This window comes from Thalassophryne amazonica, chromosome 23, assembly GCF_902500255.1.
Source record: "Thalassophryne amazonica chromosome 23, fThaAma1.1, whole genome shotgun sequence".
Taxonomy (NCBI): Eukaryota; Metazoa; Chordata; class Actinopteri; order Batrachoidiformes; family Batrachoididae; genus Thalassophryne; species Thalassophryne amazonica.
The window spans coordinates 5,006,370-5,028,951 of record NC_047125.1 but is presented as its reverse complement, the minus strand read 5'-3'; the positions used below and the strand labels follow the sequence as shown (position 1 = coordinate 5,028,951).

Genomic DNA, 22,582 nt, shown 5'->3' with positions numbered 1-22,582 from the left:
GTCGATTAATTACCTTTTAAAATTATATTAGATTTACATATGTTGTCCGAAAGGCCAACTTGCAGAGCACAGATCGATGTAGTTGGATCACGTGAATATAAATCTATTCATCCATGTAGTAGATGAATTGTTACACCCCTAGTTCCAGACTGTTGTTCACAATATGAGTAAATGCTGAGGAGCAGTGATCTGTCTGATCTTCTCATGTTCGTCTTCAGTCTGCAGACTGATTTCCACAGTCAGAGTTTAACAGCCAAATCACTGACAGACAGCACGAAACATTTCCTGGACCACAAGAATCCAACCTCGGGAGACCAACTGCAGAGTTCTGAGAGGAAAAACAAAAACCATGAAGAAAAAGAGGGAGTGTCCCTCAGAGTCTGAAGGACATAAAGACACCAAAAGGGTGATGAAGGGTCGTGGTAAGTGTCAGAAATAATCACAACTCAAGATAAACGCAAAATATTTCACTTCCTGTGAAATTGGGTCATCCTAGTTTTATTTTGTACATAATAATTTTTTTTTTGTCAAATTAGTTGTTGTAACTGTATGTTTAGCTCTTAATTCACATTATTAATTAATGAGGTTACTCAGCTTTTTAAATTTGATACATTTTGATTTAGTCAGGCAGATCATTGTCGATTTTAAGGTCAGGGTCAGCAGCATGTGCTGGTGTTGGGCATCTCAGAAAATCATGAAAAAAAAATTTTTTTTTTCTCCCATGAATTGCAATCATGATATATTCTGGACTCATTACATATAAATCAAAATGTTTGAAGTATTTTTAGGCCTTGTCCACACAGAAATGAAACCTTTCCTAGTCACCTTATTCTGCTCCGCCCACTTTTACAACAGAGGCATTTCCGTTTTGTCTTAGGACTTCTGGTGTTTTCAGTATTGAACAAAGGAAGATATTCCATGGGTAGAAACAAAAACCTTTTAGAAAAGCTCAAAGGGATCGACTCTGGTTAACCCACGGGTCAGAACAGATCGGGAAGAAGACATGAAAAAGTGGCCCTCGATTATTTTTAACTACTTTGTGTTGTCACTTGGCGTGGACTACGAGCTTCACGTCACTGTGCGTATAAAAGCACAATCAAGTTAAAATGCTACCGGGCAAATAGTACAAACCGTAATGCCAAGATTACATAATGTTAATATACGTATGGTGTTATTTCATTCAGTGCTTGGTTGTATCAAACACCAAAAAATGAGTAAATTAGATAGCAGCTAATGCTACAAACACAGCTTACCCATTTGTCTCACTAGCATCCACCGTGGCTTCTTCAGTGGAGCGTTGTAGTCCAACCATTTCTCTGGGTAAGGATCCAGTGGTGTCGGTTTTTTCTCCATAAAATGAAAAGAACAGACATAGGGACGTTTGGGTGGATTTTTCAAATTCAGGATCAGACCACCGGGTTTTGGCACCAAAATTGTAAACCTTGGTTCTTTGGGTCTGTCCAGGATCAAAGAGACTCTTCTTATTTGGTGGTTCTCTTATTTTATTTGAAATGCAAAACTGGAAGGGGCACAGCCGTGTTTTACGCCAATTTATATCACCAAATTGTGAATTCCAGAAGAACTTTCCTTTGGGGGAGATCTTGTTATAGCTCTGAAGTGTTTTCCTAACATGTTTGTTTGAACATTTTTCTATCAAGTATATCAACCCCCCCAGTCATAAGAGAAGGTGTTTGGAACCTCAGTCTTGTCATTGCCACCCTTGTTAGCATGATATCACAAGAACCACTTGACGAATTTCATTCATATTTAGCACAAGGGTGTAGGTGGGTGACCCCCCCACCCCACCCAACAATAGTTGATTATGGTGACCTTGGGGTCAATCTCAAAGTCGCAGCGAGATATTCAAGATGTTGTCATTGCCACCAATGGTAGCCCGATAGCTCAAGAACCAGTTGACTAATTTCATTCATATTTAGTATATGGGTGTACTTAGTCATCCCCAACACTTTGTGTTCCTGATTTTTGGGGACTGGGGAGACGTGTCATCTCCTGATGACTCTTGTACATCTCATTAAGATTTTAATTGATTTGGATTACAGTTTAAACTGAAACTGGCTGATAAATGTGATTTTTGAATGTGAATGACAAATTGGATTTTTTTTCACAAGGAAACATATATCTGTCCATTAAGTGTTTACAACACATTGATTTTATCAGTTATTTAAATCTCATTGTTAGTTTGATTGACAATAATCTCACAACAAGTTTATTCATTTTTATATTAAAGGTAACATTGACATAAATGGAAATCTTATGTGGAATTAAAACACAATTTTTTTTAAAGTGTGGGTTTGAGTCCATTTTTTTTTTTTTACCTTCACACCTGGAACATTTGCGGGTTTGTGTGTTTTTTGACTTTCCGAGTGCACAAGAGCTAATTAGCTAATAACGAACGGACTCTTTTTCTCAAACATCTTTGATCAGCATCGGTTCAAATAAAGACTCCAGGGTTCCTGGGATCCGCTCCAGCTGAGACTGAGGTTTTGGGTCAGCACTGAATCTTCTGTGTCCTTTGTGTCCATTTCGTCTTTCTTGCACATTCCCATTGTGATCTGGCTGGATTGAATCCCATGGCACACGTGGCGTCCTCCTGAGAAGCAGCCATGCTGGTGATTGGTCTCTTGTCGTGGGAGGAGTCATTGCAGGATCAGGAACTCTCTGGTTCCTGTAGCCATCAGGGTTCCTTCACTTGAATGTTGTCGCTCCCCTCTGTTCTGGAGGCGTGGTCCAGGACAGAGGTCACATGACTGATTCCACTGTGTCCCCTGCGGTTCGACATTGGCGCCATTAGTCTGGCCCCACGTCACACACCCCCTCTGGACACTGAGTTCATATTGTCTTCCTTCAGAGGGGACAGATTCTGTCCCTTTTAGTTCTGAGGACCAGCCTTTGTCCACGGTCTCCAGTCTGTGCCGTCCCACATTGCACTCTGTCCCACATGTTACATATAACGCTGCGTGTTACATGTTCCACAACATGTTATCCAGACTATCTGTGTGTCTGTTAACGTTTTTTTTTTTTTTTTTTCAGGCGACATGTAAAGTTACCTGAATATATTTTTAAAGTTCATGATAAACCCTCTTGCTCACAATGGAGGCACTTAGGACATGCTGACTGGCTCATGCTAACTTAGCATTATGCCATGCTAAGGAGTTTTTCGCAGACTGTTTGTCTGCCGTGGACAAAGTCTGAAGTCACCTGAAGATTTGACCTGGAACAGTCCACATAACGCCCATGTCTGGGTGTTGCCATGTTGAAGGCCCCTCCCACAGTGATTCACGATGAATTCATTAATGCATAAAGAGGCGGAGTGTGGGTGGGTCATTGTGTGATGCACATGCCCCTCTCTTAGACTCCAGACCAGCTAAGCTAACAGGCTAACCTGGGCTTGGGTGTTTGTTAAATCATATTTTTGGACTGTGTGGTGGTTACCCTCATGGTTTTGTTGTGGACATTTAACGTTATGAGCCACGTAATAGCTCAGTAATCGTGAAAAAATAAAAGTGGAGCTAACAGGTGAACCTAACCACTGCTGTGAAAGGAGCTAAAATACTCCAAACTATCAATCAATCAATTTTATTTATATAGCGCCAAATCACAACAAACAGTTGCCCCAAGGCGCTTTATATTGTAAGGCAAGGCCATACAATAATTACGTAAAAACCCCAACGGTCAAAACGACCCCCTGTGAGCAAGCACTTGGCGACAGTGGGGAAGAAACCTCCAGCAGAACCAGGCTCAGGGAGGGGCAGATAACTACAGATAACAACAGCGAGCAGACGCATCCAGCGGACATTGAGCTAAAGATGCAACAGGAGCTTGGACCAAAGCTTCGCCCTCCACCTCCTGCTGCACGAAGCAGACTACAGAGACAAACACTGTGACATGCATAGTTATTCGGTGGTTCTGCTGCCAGAAATCTGACAAAAATTAACAACTTCCTGCACATTCATTTTTTTTTTCTTGAATTCAAAGGGTTTTTTTGTCAGCAGAGTTTGTCATGTGACACAGAGGAATGCTGGGAAATCATGTGTGACATCATGTTGTGTCTGTGTGAAGGTGTGGACTCTGCTATGGATCAGTGTGAGGACACCAAGGACGGACCCTCGAAAACCAGCCTGTGTGGGGACCCTGAGATCCAGATCACAGCTCAGGGGTGAGACCAGGATTTGAAACTGTAACTGTTGACCAGGTCAGAGGTCAGCACTCACATTGCTGCGCCATCATTGTTCACGCACAGCGATAGGGGTCAATACAGGATCACGCTATTATGGAAGTACTGGTATAAGACGTTCGGTACGTCTAATCCTGTTCACATATGATCAATATGTCGGTGCTGGATGTGGCAAGCTGTTAGTCTGCTGTTTGCGCAGCAGCTCTGAGTTGAAAATACAGCTTGTCTCACAATGCGGTGGAGACGCAGCGAACAAGAGCAGCACATCCGAGGTTAGATTTACAAACATTCACACTTTTTTTCTTTGAGCGTCCTCTGGCTTTGTTAGTGCAGCTAACAATAGAGAACAGCAGCACACCTGCGGTGAGTTTAAATTCACGTTGACCGACTCTGACTGAACAGTCCAGACTTATTTCTGATTCATTCATTATGTAGTAGATTTTCTTTACCTCAGTATTTTGAGGGGGCAGTGTCATAGCGCCCTCTAGTGACCAGCTGCTACTGCTTTCAAATATTTTTGAAGATCATGTTTTCTCATCTTTAATTGTGTTTGTGCTGTTTTTCCATCAGGATCCATCAGAGTCCAGAGTTATCTGGACCTGAACCCAGCTATGTGTCCTTGAAGAGTGACTGGTCCATCGATAATCCTCCTCTTTTTAAAGTACAGCATCCCTCTGCTTTTCAGACGTGAGCTCTGACTGACACTAACATGTTTCTGTCTTTATGTCTCTGTGATCTGATGAATCTGTGTGTGGTGCGGCTCCATATTGTTTCTCAATTTGCATCATTGGACGTCTGATAATCGATACATATCATGATGTCAATACATTTGTGTGCTTAATACAGCTTTTATAAATTTGATTTAAATATCTGCATAAATTGTAGTGTGTGTTGTGTTGGTGTGTAACTGAGCTTTTTAATCTTTCGGTAACTGCTAAATTTGTGTTGGAGTAGGATGTTTGTTTTGCCTTTTTTTTTTTTTCCCTTGATCCCAAATTGACATCACGCCCCACGTGTTTGTTTGATAAGACTTTGAACCCTAAGACCCTTAATTTTCACCCTTATTTTAATCATTCTTGTGACCTCATTTTAAAGCTATAACTCCAAACAGACTCAGTTCTGCCTCACCTTAGATGTTGCTTTGAAGAATCGCAATCTCAGTTTATTTATAAAGCACTTTAAAATGAATACCAACAACCAAAGCACTGTACACAACAACAGGCAAGTTAAAATAAATAAATATATAAACCACAGTTTAAACCAACGTGTCAAACTGCGTTAAAAGCCAAAGAGAAGAAATGTCCAGCAAAAAAGCTGATCCCTCTGTTCTGTGGACGGTGCTGCAGGCGTATAGGGTACCAGAACCTCTGCACCACATGATCTGGTCTCAAAACGACCAAAATAGGATCTGTGTCCACATTATCTGCATCACATCAGACCTGTTTCCGGTGATTGTTGGACTCTGCCAGGGCTGTCACTTGTCCCCAGTCCTGTTCATGATGTTCATGGACAAGATTTCAAGCCACAGCCAGGGACTGGTGGTTTTCTATCTCTGTGACCTCCGATTTCCATCTCTATTTTGCAGATGGCGTGGTTCTGTTGGCTTCATCAGACTCTGACCTTGGTTTTGCACTGGGCAGGTTTGAGGCAGAGTGTGATGCAAATGTCAAGAGAATCAGCATCTCCAAATCTGAGACCATGGTTCTCTGTCAGAAAAAGGTGGATCAGGGGAGAGTTACTGCCTCAAGTGGAGGAGTTTACATATCTCGGGGTCTTGTTCATGAGTGCGGGTCCTGGACGTTGGAGCGTGAAATCAGTAGACTGTTTGGGGCTGTATCTGATGTTTTACTGTTTCTGTACCAGACCACAGTGGTGCAGAAAGAGCTGAGCCAGAATGCCAGACTCTTGAATTACACTGCTGTTCTCACCTGCACTCATGAACTTTCCTCTCTCTGGTATCTGGGCCTACGTTCCAGAAATGTGTGTGTGAAGGGGCTCTGAGGAGAGCTGCTGCTGCTTCGCATTGAAAGGAGACAACAGAGATGGACACTTGGACGGCCAGCTGGCTCAGGAGTGCCTTGGATTCCCACAGGAACAGTTGGAGGATTGGTCTGGCGATCGGGGAGTGTGGTTTGACCTGCTTGGTGGACTGTCACCAGGACCCAGACCTGGATCAGTGGCAGAAATTGAATAAATTAATCTTACTTGAGTTCTGCAGAAAAGTTAAATTAAGTAAACATATTTTTATGTGACTCATCAGTTCCACTTAGTGCAGAATTGTAGTAAAACGAAGGCGCAGAGTGATTCTGATGAAACATTTTAGTTGTTAAAAATATTTTTATTCTTATTATTCGTGGTAGTATTAGTGTTGTTGTTATTACTGCACAGTTTGTACAAGAACAGAGAACTGTATTTATGGGAAAACTGCTCTCATCGCTGCACAATCAGTATCTGCCCTCAGTGCTTGCATTGGTGCACAATTAGAAATTGCACCCATTGCTCAGCACCCGCGTCACCACACACACACACACACACACACACACAGAGTCATCGATTTGAGATAGACCAGTCAGTATATTTAATGATGACTGTGTGTAACTGCTGTAAGCTGTTCAGGTGGCCCTTCAGAGTGTGTTATTGTCACTCTGTTAGTCTCTGTTGGATCATATCTGATGGAGGTGAAACATTGAAATCTTTTAAAAATCACTTTTGGATTAAGCTGTTGATATTAGAAGTTATCTGTTTGCATTCTGTGAACCAACTGCTTGTTTTAAATTCAGCCTACAAGACTTTGATTCAAATATTCCAGAGTGCATGTTGCTACAGTCATTGCTTTGAATTGTGATGTCATTTGAGGTGACTTGATATCTCTTGTTATCAGTGGATAACGAGGTATCGTAGCTTAATTAGTCTGCAGTCGACTTCTTGTTTTCAATTCTATCTATGAAAAGCTTCAGTTCAAAGCTTTGAAGCACACTTTGAGGATTGCAAAGACTGCTCCATGCTCATCTTTGCTTTGAATAATGATGTGTGATGATCGTAAAAGCACACAGACATAGTAAGACAAAAGTATCTTGAATTACATTAATCTTGCCCGATGTTGGTAGAAAGGGTAGCTCTTTAGAGACCCATCTTCCTAAGCTATAGCAGCTTCTTAGTTCTGTGGAGTCGGATTTTATGGGCAGTCTAGATAAGGTTAGTCTCGGGCCGGCTAGCACATCCGTTAGCATTAGCTTAGCAACTCCAGCAAAATATGGCTTTCGGCCTGTGCCTAGGCGGAAAAAGCCACATAGGGCTTGGTGCCCGGTTGTGGCACCCAGATCACAGTCGCCACTGTGAACTGTTTCTCAGCCTTGGACATGCCTGGTCCACAGGTAACTTCTACCCTTATCTCCAGCCTGAAACGCCAGGTGTTAGTGACGGGGGATTCCATCATAGTCCGATTATAGATGCATAGATGCTGGCTGATGTTAAATGTATTCCTGGAGCCAGGGCACCCGGCATTGCCTCTCACCTCGGGGTGCTGATGGTGAAAAAGCGCAGACAGCCAAAGGAACATGATACTAAATATAGTCACATAGTTATTCACGTCGGTGCCAATAATATTAGGATGAAGCAAGACGGAGGTCACAAAAATAGACAAAGAGAGGACCTGTGACCTTGCCAGAAAGATGTGTTGGCATCAATTAATAGTCTCTGGTCCTCTTTCCTCCCAGGGTAACGAGGCGTTTAGCAGGCTGACATCGTTGAGTAGGTGGTAGGTGCAATTTTGTAGGCAGCAAGGCTTTAGTTTCAATGATAATTGGCCTTCTTTTTGGGATTGCCATGGCTTGCTGATGCCGGATGGCCTTCATCCTACCAGGGAAGGTGCCGGCGTCTTGTCTGTGAACATAGAGGTCTACAGGGAGGGTAACATTCGGACTTTACAGCGGGCCACAGAGAAGGTGATTAGAGGTCCTACAGAGCTTCTGACTAATGTGGACATAGAATCCGTTATCTTAGGGAGAAACTTAGTAGAGAAAACCCATTTTGGTGATAATGCAGTGTATGTTGCTATACAAATAAATGAAATGAAGTTTAACTTGTAACGCAAAAGCTGTGATGATCATCGGTGTACCAATAATTTTCCCGTCTAGAGTAACGTGGGGTCAGTGAAACTGCTGCGCTGTGTGCCAGTGATTTGTCCAGTAAAATTTAGATTAAAAACAAACAAACATGAAAATCTTTCCATCAGAGCTGCGCCCCTGAGGGAAAGACTGAAGATCAGATTAAAACTCAGCCTCAAGTCCAGTGATTATGGACGGTCGGGAACATTCCAAACTTTTAATGAGCAGTGACACAAACAGGAAGTGGACTCTCCTCTCACTGAAATGAAAACAACTTAAATGTTGTTGGAACACATTTAAATTCACACTGACAGACTCTGACTCTGAACAAACCTGACTGATTTCGAATTCATTCATTATGTTGTAGATTTTCTTTAACTCAGTATTTTGAGGGGGGCGTTGGCATAGCTTCCTCTAGTGACCAGCTGCCACTTTATTGATGATCATGTTCTTTGGTTTTTAATTATGTTTGTGCTGTTTTTCTGTCAGGATCCATCAGAGGCAAGACTTGTCTAGACCTGAACCCAGCTGTGTGTCCCTGAACAGTGACTGGTCCATGGGAGGACCTCCTGTTTTTAAAGGACAGCGGCCCTCTGCTGGACAGATGTGAGCTCTGACTGACACTAACATGTTTCTTTCTTGATGTCATGGTTATTTATCCTCCGAATTTGATCATAAACACAAGTTTTCATTAATTAATTAGTAGATAGAATGTGCTTTAAAGATGAGACTGTTTGGCTGGAAGACTTGCAGAAATGGACACAACTGGTTACCAGATCCTGGAAGTTTCTGGGAAGAGATGAGAAGACCCCCCCCCCCCCCCCCCCCAATATACCTCTGCTGTCCTGTTGTACTGACAGGGACGTTACATAGTTCTGGCACCAGGGTTCTTAAAGCTGATGGTCCAGTCAGTTGTGAACCACCAAATCTTGTTGAGATCTCAAAGGCCATGAAACAGCTGTTAGCAGGGAAGGATCTGGGTGTCTGTGGGACTGATTTGCAATCGGAGCATGCCTAGCTTCCTTCAGAGCTGATCAGAGCACTCTTAACACACCACACATGGCAGGAATATCTGATAAGATTATCTTTAGCATCATCACGATTGTCGGGGCGTCTTTAAGATTGTCGGAAGGGGAAGATCGGGTCTAATATCGGCCTAATTATCTTGCCGTGTGAACCAAGCTTGAGTGGTGCTGATGGAGGAGCCATCACTGTTTCTGGCACGGCGGGCCGTCCTGCCAAGACAGTGGAAGGGAAACGCAACCAACAAGGTCAATGTGAGGTCCTGTGTGGACGGACAGTCAAGCCCACTGTGGGACTCTCAGGGGGACCAACAAGAAGACCATGAAAACCAGTTTGAGTGTTCAGACCAACGATGCAGGTTGATGTGACCTTGAAGCTGTTTGTGTTCAGACATCATGTGAGTAAACTGTTTCTGATTGGTCCACAGAGTGAAGCAGCAGAGCTCAGAGGTTCTCAGGGTTCCATCTGCTCAGCAGCATCAAAGACACCTGAACCACATGTTTACGGTGTGTTGACGTCCATCTGATGTCCTCATTGGACAGTTTGTTCATAATGTCTAAATGCTGCAGCAACAAATACTTTGATGATGTTTATTCTCTCATTAATGTTCATCAGTGCATCATTCATGGATTCACCAACATCAACATATTTATTAGGGCTCCAAACCCGGCGGGGCTCGGGACAGCAGTTGCAAAGCAGCGCTGTTCCCAGTCCCTGCATGTCTGGGAACCCTATTGTTTTTGTATTTTGTTTTTCCCCTTGTTATTTTTCTCCCACTAAATGTAAACCTGGAGCATAGACCATACGAGTTACCAGCTGCCACTTTCAGAACTGGTATAAAAACCCTGTGCTTAACTCTGACACAAAACATTTACACAAATCTATAATATAAGCTTTGCTTCTGCTCACCCCCTTTTTGGTCACACATGTCACTGTGGAATTGTCTTGTATATCAGTTTTTGTTATTGACGAGTTGTGTGCCAAATAAATAAGTAAAAAAAAAAAAAAAAAAAAAGTTTAAAAAATCCACCTATAGGAGGTGCTATACCAGCACATTTCCATGTTGGCCTATTACTTCCAAACTGTAGATCGCACATTCAAGTGTTTTATATGGACACGTTCACTCGCTCGAGCTGAATTTCCTGAATGAGGCCACGCCCATTTGCGGCAAGTTAGTTTTTCACAAATATGCAAAAACTGATTTTTGGAGATGCAACAGTTCTTACTTGAAATATCTAAGTACATCATGATTGTTGAAAGGGGCGTGGTCCATTAGCTTTTGAATTAGAAGAGTGCCCATGGCTCTCACCATTCAACCCATCAAGCTGAAATTATTTAGGGATAATACAGACCTGCACAAGGTAGAGCCACAGCAAAATTTATGTTTTTGTGCTTCCAGGTGGTGCTAATTTTTTTTTCTTTTTTTTTTTTTTTTGACAAATCTTCTGATATGAGCCACACCAATTTCTGTTTTATTTTTACGTTTCTTTGAAAGGCACCAGTCTTTGCAAGTGGAATCTATGGACCATTAGGAGTTATTAAAATGAGCTTGGTAGATCAAAAGCTGCCAACTTTATATAAGAGTACTTCCTGTATGGGGCAGTCAAAACAAAAAATGTTACATATCTTCTGAACATTACTTGAGATAAATATGAAACTTTTCACAATGGTACATAGCAATGAACAAAGGCCGTCTGCCAAATTTTGTAGACATGGGTCACTAGGGGACACCACAAATGGAAAAATGGCCAAAACATTGACTTAAAATACATACACCGAATTGCATTAAGTTCACTTTGTTGTAATTGTGGATCACATATGAGTTGAATCCGATAATTTGGTGATGACTGCATGAAGTGGGCATTATAAGCGAAGTGCGCAACGCATCTGCGCATGCGTGGGTCAAACGGGGGCAAAAATTCCAACTACCAAACTCACACTGCGACCATTGAATTTCGTATACAGTAGCATTAGCGGGCTGTAAAAGTTAAAGGAGACCTGCATTGAAATAAATGCAGTCAGATCTTTGGACCAAAAAATGACTTATATTTACACATAAGATCCTTCTGAATGTAGTAAAGTAAATCTGCAAGCCCAGATCTGTCATTCAACGGAGAAATCTTCATTTGAAAATGACAAATTACAGCTAACATTTAGCCCTCCGCAAAATTGTCCCTCTCATCATGGACGCTGCCGAGACGTCACGGAGAAGACCCTCTCCCAGCATGCATTGCACGCACCAACTGTAATTTGTGGATTTATGTCAGGTTTCATCTGCACCTTTTTCTTATGTCTTTTTCTTGGAAGGATCTGCTTTTTTTAAACTTCATATTGTCTTGTGGTACGCTTGGTGAGTACACATTTCTTTTATTTGCGCTTGAAATTATTTTGGAGGACTTTTTCATACGCCCGTTTGATTGAGTGGTGTTGCATTGAAAGTCTACTGTCTCCGTACCCCGCGACGGTACACCGGAGGCGAGACCCGCAAAGAATTCAAGTCATTAAAAAGATATAAACCTCTCTCAGCGGCCACGGAGCTCTGCGGCTCCGATTACGAGACGTGCGGCGCTATGGATTTTGCCGCAAGTCTGTCTTTGCGAGCAACAGGTGTCACAGGCTGCTTCGCATTAAAATGTGAGCGCATGCACTCGTTAAGCCGAGCGGAGGCAGAGAGAAAAAGGCGTGGGGGAAGAACGCCGCCCGCTGTCGATGTCACCGCTGATCTGAGCATGCAGAGCTGTATCTCACATTCATTGCAGCTTACTTTTGGATGCTGAAACCAGGATGTGTATAACAGTAACTTTACTAACAGATAAACTCAATTTCAATGCGGGATCGGACTGAAGGCGGGAGCGCGTTGTCTTCTCACTGACGTCATGGAAATGATCCGGATGTACAAACTGTTTTCATAGAGGGCTAAATGTTAGCTGCAAATTTGTCATTTTTAAACGAATATTTCTCCGCTGAATTACAAATTTGGGCTTACAGATTTACTTTACTGCATTCACAAGGGTCTTATAAAAATATATCAGCTATTTCTTTCTGAAATCTGACCACATTTATTTCAATGCAGGTCTACTTTAAGGCTTAGAGGGATTGTTTCAAAGGCTTTAAGCCTTTGGCGATGCATACAATGACAGGGGGCATTGTGCTGTTTTCAAATGCTCGAACGGAATTTATAGGCTTGAAAGTTGGCTGAAAACACAATTGCAAAGCTCCGCCGAGTCCACACAAAGACGGAAAGAAGAAGAAATGTGGTTGTAAACCTCCATTCATTCGATAGTTTCCCCACAGAAAAGAAAGATCCAGATGGATGTAAAAGACGGACTAAAATTGTAAGCTTCTTGCACACATTTATTTTGTCAATATCCTGAAACTGTGCCAAATTATAATGTGGTTGATAATGCCGTTTTTGTGCATTGGCTTATGACTGTAATGTCACGCCATGAATGAGGTGGCGCGTAATATTGTAAAATTGACATGTTCTATAAACAAACTCCATGCATGCACATATCATTGTATGTTTGTCGTCTTATCAAAACAAACGTGACACCAAAGAGGTTATATGTGAGACTCACCGTCATTGTAGCCGAAAAATTTAGTGTACCCATAATGCACCGCGTGGCCCGGGATGTGCACTTCGCTTATTCAGTGGATATGCTGAAAACAAAAGGACAATTTGCTTGAAGTTTGTCTTCTTGATGTTAAACTTGGAGTGATAGCACCATCGCCTATGTGGTTCTGTCGGACAGGCCCACATCCCAACTTTTTGAAATGTAGGGATTCTCATGGGGCTCCGCAGGTGCTCTGCGTACGGGGCTTGGACCCCATGTACACCTGTTGGACTACTTGTTGTTTAAAGTGATAATTATTATAATTATTTTTATAAATTATGATTTTGTCCTTTCAGGAAAATGCTGGTTTAAAGGATTTAACTTTTCTGTCTGTTTTTAATTGAACTGGATTTTTATGAACAAAATGCAGGGAATCTCACACAGTGAAAAATATAATGTGGAGAAAAAAATCCACAAAGTGACGAGTTTCTATGTCCATGTTGATGTTCTGCTGCAGAACATCGAGGAGAACATGGTGATGTTTGTTAAAGATGAGCTGAAGATGATCCAGAAGTTTCTCCTGACAAATGATGCAGAATACTTGGAGAGTCAGAGTGAGGATGAGGAGCAGAGGAGCATCAGACTGGTTTTCCTGGACCTCACAGTGGCCTTCATGAGGAGAATGAATTATAATGAGCTGGCTGACTGTCTTCAGCGCAGTAAGAGGACTTCTGTCCACATATAACACATGATGTTTGTCCATTTGAAATATATTCATGTGTGAATTCTGTCAGGAAAACAGGAAGTGATGTCATCATTCAGTAACTGATCTGTGCTGTTTTTTCTTTCAGGAACTCGTGCTGAAGCTTGTCTTCTTAAGTTCAAATCTAACATGAAGCACAAGTTTGAGCATGTGTTTGAGGGGATCTCTAAAGCAGGAAAGACGACTCTTCTGAAGGAGATCTACACAGAGCTCTACATCACAGAGGGCGGGGCTTCAGAGGTCAACCAGGAACATGAGGTCAGACAGATTGAAGCAGCATCCAGGAAAACAGACACACCACAAAGAACCATCACATGTGAAGACATCTTTAAAGTCTCAGCTGACACTCAGCCACCAATCAGAACAGTGCTGACAAAGGGTGTGGCCGGCATCGGGAAAACAGTCTTAACACAGAAGTGGACTCTGGACTGGGCTGAAGGACGAATCAACCAGGACTTCCACTTCATATTTCCATTCACTTTCAGAGAACTAAATTTGCTGAAAGAGAAGAAGTTCAGCTTGGTGGAACTTGTTCATCTCTTCTTTCCTGAAACCAAAGAAGCAGGAATCTGCAGCTTCCAACACGTCCAGGTCTTGATCATCTTGGACGGTCTGGATGAGTGTCGCCTCCCTCTGGACTTCCACAGCAATGACATCCTGACTGATGTCACAGAGTCAAGCTCAGTGGATGTTCTGCTGACAAACCTCATCAGGAGGAACCTGTTTCCCTCTGCTCGCCTCTGGATCACCACACGGCCTGCAGCAGCCAATCAGATCCCTCCTGAGTGTGTGGACATGGTGACAGATGTCAGAGGCTTCACTGACCCTCAGAAGGAGGACTACTTCAGGAAGAGATTCAGATATGAGGAGCAGTACAGAAGAATCATCTCCCACATGAAGACATCACGAAGCCTCCACATCATGTGTCACATCCCAGTCTTCTGCTGGATCACTGCTACAGTTCTGCAGGACGTGTTGAAAACCAGAGACACACCAGAGCTGCCAGAGACCCTGACTGAAATGTACATCTACTTCCTGGTGGTTCAGTCCAAATTGAAGAAGGTCAAGTATGATGGAGGAGCTGAGACAGATCCACTGTGGAATCCAGAGAACAGGAAGATGATTGTGTCTCTGGGAAAACTGGCTTTTGAGCAGCTGCAGAAAGGGAACCTGATCTTCTATGAAGAGGACCTGACAGAGTGTGGCATCGATATCAGAGCAGCCTCAGTGTACTCAGGAGTCTTCACACAGATCTTTAAAGAGGAGAGAGGACTCTACCAGGACAAGGTCTTCTGCTTCATCCATCTGAGTGTTCAGGAGTTTCTGGCTGCTCTTTTTGTCCATCTGACCTTCATCCAGTCTGGAGTCAATCTGCTGTCCAAAGATCAAACAACATCCAGAAGGTCTGAGACATCTGAAGGTAAACCTGAACTAACACGTCTCCATCAGAGTGCTGTGGACGAGGCCTTACAGAGTCCAAATGGATACATGGACTTGTTTCTGCGCTTCCTTCTGGGTCTTTCCCTGCAGACCAATCAGACTCTCCTACGAGGCCTGATGACACAGACAGACAGAATCTCAGAGACCAGTCAGAAAACAGTCGAGTACATCAAGAAGAAACTCGATGAGAATCTGTCTGCAGAGAGAAACATCAATCTGATCCACTGTCTGAATGAACTGAAGGATCGTTCTCTTGTGGATCAGATCCAGCAGCTCCTGAACTCTGGAAGTCTCTCTGAACGCGGTCTGTCTGGTTCTTATTTATCAGCTCTGGCCTTCATCTTACTGTCATCAGATCAACATCTGGACGTGTTTGACCTGAAAAAATATCAACCTTCACATGAGGCTCTTCAGCTGCTGCTGCCAGTGATCAAAGAATCTACAAAAGTTTTGTAAGTACAGAGACACTTTGACATTTGAACTCTGGGTGTAACAGATCACAGAACTCACAGATCAGATCAAGACTTAAAGTCACGGTTCAGATTATGCAGATCGCCAAAAAAAAAAAAAAAAAAGATCGTGGGGAGACAAAAATAACTTAAAAGTGTATAGTCACAAGGAGGTGATGGTCTAGTGGTTAAGGTGTTGGGCTTGAGACCAGAAGATCCTCGGTTCAAATTCCTGCCTGACTGGAAAATCACTAAGGACCCTTGGGCAAGGTCCTTAATTCCCTATTGCTCCCGGTGTATAGTGAGCGCCTTGTATGGCAGCACCCTGACATTGGGGTGAATGTGAGGCAATATTGTAAAGAGCTTTGAGCGTCTGATGCAGATGGAAAAGCGCTATATAAATGCAGTCCATTTACAAAGCTTTTTAAGATTTAAGGTTTAAAAATAATTTTCTTTCTCACTCTACAATTTAATTTCTTAGTCTTTAAAGTTATAACTTCAGTCTGAAGGTGTATGATCAGGTACGTGGGAGATGTTGTGGGAGTATGGAGTGAGGGGGTCCCTTCTCAGGACCATCCAATCTCTGTACTCAAAGCGAGAGCTGTGTTCAGGTGCTCGGCAGTAAGTTGGACTAGTTGGGGGTTGGTCTTCGCCAGGGCTGTGCCTAGTCACCAATCCTGTTTGAGATCTTCATGGACAGGATATTGATGCGTAGTCAGGGGAGGAGAGTCTTCAGTTCAGTTTGGTGGGGTCAGCGTCTCATCACTGCTTTTTGCAGATGATGTGGTCCTGTTGACTTCATCAGTTTGTGACCTCCAGCACTCACTGGATCCAAAGCCGAGTGTGAAGTGGCTGGGATGAGGTTCAGCACCTTAAATTCTGAGGCTGTGGTTCTCAGCAGGAAACCGATGGATTGCCTACTCTGGGTCGGGAATGAGGTCTTGCCCCAAGTGAAAGAGTTCAAATACCTCAGGGTATTGTTCACAAGTGAGGGGACAATGGCTTGTGAGATTGGGTGGAGAATCGGTGCTGCAGGGGTGGTATTGCATTCACTGTACCGTACTGTTGTGATGAAAAGGTAGCTGAGCCAAAAGGTGAAGCTCTTGGTCCACTGGTCAGTCTTCGTTCCTACTCTCTCCTATGGTCATGAGGGTTGGGTCATGACAGATAGAATTGGATCGCAGGTACAAACGGCCGAAATGGGCTTCCTCAGGAGGGTGGCTGGTGTCTCCATTAGAGATAAGCTGAGAAGTTCAGTCATCCGTGGGGAGCTCAGATTAGAGCCGCTGCTCCTTGATGTTGAAAGGAGCCAGCTGAGGTGGTTTGGGCATCTGGTAAGGATGCCCCCTGGGCGCCTCCCTCGGGAGGTGTTCCAGGCACATCCATCTGGGAGGAGACCACGGTGGAGAGACTAGATCTCCACACTGGCCTGGGAACATCTTGGGAATCCCCCAGTTGGAGGTGGTCAATGTGGCACGGGAAAGGGAAGTCTGGGAACCCCTGCTGGAGCTGTTGCCCCCATGACCTGACCCCGGATAAGCGTTTGATGATGATGATGTTACAGAAAGAAGAAGAAGATGATGATGTTACATAAAATTACAACATGAACAGTGACTGAATAAAAAATCATCTTTGACAACATCATAAAAAAGGAATTTAAAATAAACAGACCCGTGTTTATAACTTATTTTTTTTCTTTTTTTCTTTTTTTTTTGCTGATGATGTCACGGCTCACACTCACTGATCTGAACCATCTCAGTGAGATCAGCGCTCACATTCCATCCTCATCTTCCTGATTGTTCAGTGTTTTTGTCACGTTTGGAACTTCAGTCTGTCTGCTGCCGACCACAAGGGGGCAGACTCTGTCTGCTTTGAACTCGCTCTGTGCATGTGAACGCACAAAAGCTTTTTCTGCTCACACTTTGATTTCACTGAAACTCTGCATCAAGATTTACTCAGTTATTTTTTTAAAAACAACTTACAGGGACAGTAAATCTGTATATTACACTGTGATGGAAACTTTGGAGTTAAATCACAGTTCATATGTGAGCTGAGCTGAACCGGGGGGGGGGGGGGGAGTCATCTGTGATCTGTTCCATCACTAATTTGAACCAGAGACTTAATTTGTCTGATTTTAAAGTGAAAATCTTTTTTTGTTTTTAATCGTCTGTGCAGGTTATCTGGCTGTAATCTGTCAGAGAGAAGCTGTGAAGTTCTGTCTTCAGTTCTCAGCTCTCAGTCCTTCAGTCTGACAGAATTGGACCTGAGTCACAACCGGCTGCAAGATGAAGGAGTGAAGTTGCTGTCTGCTGGACTGGAGAGTCCACACTGTCACCTGGAGACTCTCAGGTCAGGATTTAATTTCTGCTTCAAATGTTTCAAAATGTGCATCTGTCAATCACAGAATAAACAGATACACACAGAACACCATGAACTCCAAAGGTCAGAAAGGACAGGCACTGCTGTTCCACAACTGGGTCTGGCCTCCGCTCACGGCACACACGACGTGTCAACAAAGTAGCCCCGCCCCTTATGATTCAGAATGTTATGGTGTAAACTGAAGAAAAACCTCCCCCACACATGGATGCATACATAAGCTATCGATAGAGACCAAAACCATTTCACTACCAGGGTGTAAATGTGTTTTTGTTGGACATTTTAACATGGGCTTCCACGGAAAGTAACTCCTTTTTGGAGCAGGGCTCATGTGGCCGCTTTTCGGTTTTCTTTATTTCAGACGGGTGGAGGTTGAGGATTGATTTTTGGATGTTACGCTACATGATCCCCCCTAGTGGTCACACTATGTTGAATAGTTGATAAGAACACGTTAAATGCATGGGACTAATTTAAGTTGATCTGACCTTATTTCTCAACACGAGAAGTTGGAATCTTCAGGCACCTCATGATTCTATTTAGTTACCATCCAGAGGGCCGTGGTTCAGTTATCGATAGATTTTGGTTAATCTTTTTTCTCACCGTGTGACTGCTTGGTACTTTTCCCAGCAGAGTTTTGTACAGATCCACAGTGAAATGATCTCTAGTAACAGTTCAGGAATATTGTCACCTGTGTGGCTGTCAGTCAGGCCTTCTAAACCCTAAAACCGGGGGGATGTTTGGTTAAGCCATTGTTTTCAGTGGGCAGCACCGAAAATGAGTGCAAAACCAAACCAACAAGAACTGAACAAAAAAGTAGTACCTGTGGGAGCCAGCAGAGAGAGATAATGTTGCTGGAGCCCTGCTTTTATAATAATGAGCCCCAGGTGACTCTAGTTAGACATGGCCCTCCTCTGTCTGCAGGAAGAACCACCACTGCAGGCCAGAGGAGAGGGTCATGACACTGCTAAGAGTAAGCTTGGAACTTTTTGGAAACACAAAGCCTTTCAACTGTAAAATAAACCATGAATTTCTGCATGTAGCATCAGCAATGTGCACATGAGGAACTCTGGATTAATACTGAAGGATTTTAATGGAGTTTTTTAAACTTTTCAGTGGATAGAAACTCTGTTCAGATTAGCTCTGCTGCGCTCTGAGCTCACAGCATTTCACAGCCTCACAGGACGCTGAACTGCTGACTCTGATCTCTGCTGTTCGCGGCTGATTTGATATGAAGAAAATGAGAAATATTTCTTTCTTTCATTGTTTGTTTAAAATTGCAAAACTACAACTCTATTAGCTTGAAATACGATCAAGTTCATTTTTCAGAAAATCTGTGCTCAGCGGCACAGCCAATTTGAACTCGAGAGCCAAGCAGAAATTTGTCACCCACTGTGGCTTGAGCCATGCTCCTCAACTGCAGAAGAGCCCTCTCTCAAATAGCTCTGCCTCAGCTCACAAACCTCACCCTCCCCCCTCCCCTCCGCACACTCAGCCGCAAATGGAGCAGAGAGTAAGCAGCACTTGAGAGGTTTCACAAACATGGCTCCTCACCGGTATCAGAAAACGCCACAGGTTATATTGGAAATTTCTGAAACTTGAATTATGTTGGTATTGGAAGCCCATACTGATATTGGATTGATCGGCCCCATCCTTAACATGCATGCTGGCTGGGCTGTGCTCATGCACTTTGGACTTGTTTCAGAATAAAATAATAATGACCAAACTTTGTTGCATGGTTTATTTGGTGCAGAAATGGTGACACAAGGCCTCTGCTCTAATCTTGTTTCCTTTTCATTGCACTTTTGGATTCAACACACTGCTGAAAATAATGGTGAGATTTTAGATGATCAGCCATGATCCACAAGAATCAGTGATTGTGGATGATTCTTGGCACTTTATGAAACAACAGAATGAGTCAGCTTTCAGCAGAGCCTTTAACATGCTGAGGGACTGTGAAGATAAAAGCAGAGATTTTGCTGAGTGGTGGAAACAAACACGCAGTTCTTCTGTGTAGGTTTTTAGATTCTGAAGTCCAAACTGTTCACATGCAGCCAGAACTTGTTGCTCAGTGCTTCTTGTCTTGTGGTGTGTCACATTTATCACAGTCTTGTTTCATCATCAATGATGATGGAGAGGTGATGGTTTCGTGGTTAAGACGTTGGGCTTGAGACCAGAAGATCCTCGGTTAAAAACCCACCCTGACTGGAGAATCACTAAGGACCCTTGGACAAGGTCTTTAATCCCCTATTGCTCCCAGTGTGTAGTGAGTGCCTTATATGGCAACACCCTCACATTGGGGTGAATGTGAGGCATTATTTGTAAAGTGCTTTAAACGTCTGATGCAGATGGAAAAGCGCTATATAAATGCAGTCCATTTACCATTTGACCTGAGTAAAACTAGAAAGAGGCTTTCATCAGGAAGATCAAAAGTTTAATGTGGGGTGCAACCCCCACAACAAACATTTATAAAATAGATGATTGGCATTTAAGAATCAGTTTCGCAGCACATGACTGTAAACATCTAAATCCACTGAACAATCATGTTGGACTGAATAAAAACACTTTGTGTCCAAAGCTGGTTTCTGGATCCTGTCTGAGGTGCAAAACAATCTCAAACTTTGCATGACGACAGAAATCTGTTTCTTACTGATTTTGTCTTCAGGCTGAGTTGGTGTGAGCTGTCAGAGAGAAGCTGTGAAGTTCTGAGCTCAGTTCTCAGCTCTCAGTCCTCCAGTCTGAGAGAACTGGACCTGAGTAACAACGATCTGCAGGATTCAGGAGTGAAGCTGCTGTCTGCTGGACTGGAGAGTCCACACTGTCACCTGGAGACTCTCAGGTCAGGACTCATCCATGTGTGCAGCAGCTCCATAAATCAGAGTGAAGCTGCAGCTTTGCTCCCTGTCATGTTGTGTGAGTGTTGATGGATCTCAGTGTTTGAACCACAGTCATGAGCTCATCCTGCAGCAGACATCAGTGTGTCCATGCTGCTGCAAAGTGGGAACGTCCTGACACTGTCCTCACATTGTGTCTGCTGGTTTGTGTGTCTGCAGGCTGTCAGGCTGTCTGATCACACATGAAGGCTGTGCTTCTCTGGCCTCAGCTCTGACCTCCAACCCCTCCCATCTCAGAGAGCTGGACCTGAGCTACAACCATCCAGGAGACTCAGTCAAGCTGCTGGATCCACTCCGGACTCTGGACTCTCTCAGGTATGGACTGGGTCTGGTGGAGGAGCTCCGTGTGTTTCCTGTGGACCTGACACACCGAGCTGACCTCAAACACCTCACACTGACAAACAGTGACTCAGCAAACTCTCTGTGCCGACTCATTGTTCCTGTTTGACATGAACACGTGACAGAGATCCAGCTGATGGTCAGCTGACCTCTAACATACGTGTGTGTATGTTCTGCTCACGTGTTTGAGGAAAACATTTGTAAGTCGTTCACACATTCTGGTGCAAAGACAAACAAAAACAGTTGACGATCATTTTCACTGTCAGTCTGTTCAGAGTCACATGTTTCAAAGAGGAATTGAGACAAAAAGCTTCATTTCTCTGAAGCAGGAGTCACCAACCTGCTCCTGGAGATCACCTGCTGCCTGCATGTTCTCCGTGTGGACCTGCTGCAGCCACAACTGATGAGTCCAGTCTGGTGTTTCCTGACAGGCGTCACATGAAAGAGCTTCAGAAAAGCTTCTTCATGGAACATTTAAAGTACCATCAGTGTTTCCGCAGTAAATCATTAGTTTCCCGGCCTTGTTTCTTTGAAGATGAACACATGAACATTTTCTTGGACTTCATTTCTATCAATCATTCAGAAATGCACACGGTCTGGTTCTGTACAGTAAATCTGCAGCACATAGCTCTCAAAAACTGAGTGACTGAGAGTGAGGGGAAGCCACCAAGACACCCAGACAGCTCTGAAGGACTTGTATGCTGCGTTCACACTGGGCGCGACAGCAGCGACAGGTTGCCATGTAATCCCTATGGAACGACGTGTTTTGGTGCCAAGTCACGCAGCGTGATGCAATGGACGCAAATGAAGCGACGCGAGTGAAGCAATTTTGAGCGATTGGCGCGATATTGCGTCGCATCACGTTGCGTTGCCCTCCTCCCCAAGTTGAAAAATCTGAACTTTTTCGTCTCGTCGCACCGCGATGACCAATCAGGGAATGAATATGTAGTGACGTGGAGATGTCTGGACTTTGACTGAAGATGTGAACATGTCCTGTATCTTGTAGCAGCCTGTGAGCAGGACTTATGTCTCTTTTGTCCTTTATTTCACAATTATGACAGAGTTTTTGGAGCGAGCAGCAGCCCCGCAGCAGCGGGAGCGGAGTTTTTATTTTTATTTTGCGTGCGCATGCGAGCGAATCGTCCATGGAGATTATTTTACTTATTAACTACACAGATGTACAACCCCTTGCAAAAATTATGGAATCACCGGCCTCGGAGGATGTTCTTTCAGTTGTTTAATTTTGCAGAAAAAAAGCAGATCACAGACATGACACAAAACTAAAGTCATTTCAAATGGCAACTTTCTGGCTTTAAGAAACACTATAAGAAATCAGGAAAAATAATTGTGGCAGTCAGTAACGATTACTTTTTTAGACCAAGCAGAGGGAAAAAAATATGGACTCACTCAATTCTGAGGAATAAATTATGGAATCACCCTGTAAAT

General features: G+C 43.5%; 2 protein-coding genes and 1 long non-coding RNA gene across 5 annotated transcripts in view; 2 read left to right on the top strand and 1 right to left on the bottom strand.

Annotated features, from left to right (window-relative positions):
• LOC117504818 overlaps positions 1-22,582 on the bottom strand; it is a 3,434,143-nt gene that overhangs the window by 880,572 nt on the left and 2,530,989 nt on the right. The gene's annotated exons all lie outside the window — the stretch shown is intronic.
• The window catches only part of LOC117504886, a 370,101-nt gene that overhangs the window by 138,066 nt on the left and 209,453 nt on the right, over positions 1-22,582 (top strand). The window lies entirely within an intron of this gene.
• The window catches only part of LOC117504821 (NACHT, LRR and PYD domains-containing protein 4E-like), a 48,543-nt gene that overhangs the window by 12,643 nt on the left and 13,318 nt on the right, over positions 1-22,582 (top strand). For 2 of the 3 annotated variants that reach the window (XM_034164356.1, XM_034164354.1), the window contains exons 2-11: positions 219-422; positions 4,081-4,177; positions 4,766-4,882; positions 8,791-8,907; positions 9,752-9,830; positions 13,396-13,597; positions 13,730-15,533; positions 17,706-17,879; positions 20,569-20,742; positions 20,957-21,112. In XM_034164356.1, the coding sequence (XP_034020247.1) occupies positions 350-422; positions 4,081-4,177; positions 4,766-4,882; positions 8,791-8,907; positions 9,752-9,830; positions 13,396-13,597; positions 13,730-15,533; positions 17,706-17,879; positions 20,569-20,742; positions 20,957-21,112 (2,993 nt within the window). In that variant the 5' untranslated portion in view covers positions 219-349. The remainder of the gene's footprint in view (positions 1-218; positions 423-4,080; positions 4,178-4,765; positions 4,883-8,790; positions 8,908-9,751; positions 9,831-13,395; positions 13,598-13,729; positions 15,534-17,705; positions 17,880-20,568; positions 20,743-20,956; positions 21,113-22,582) is intronic. The other variant, XM_034164355.1, reaches the window with a different exon arrangement.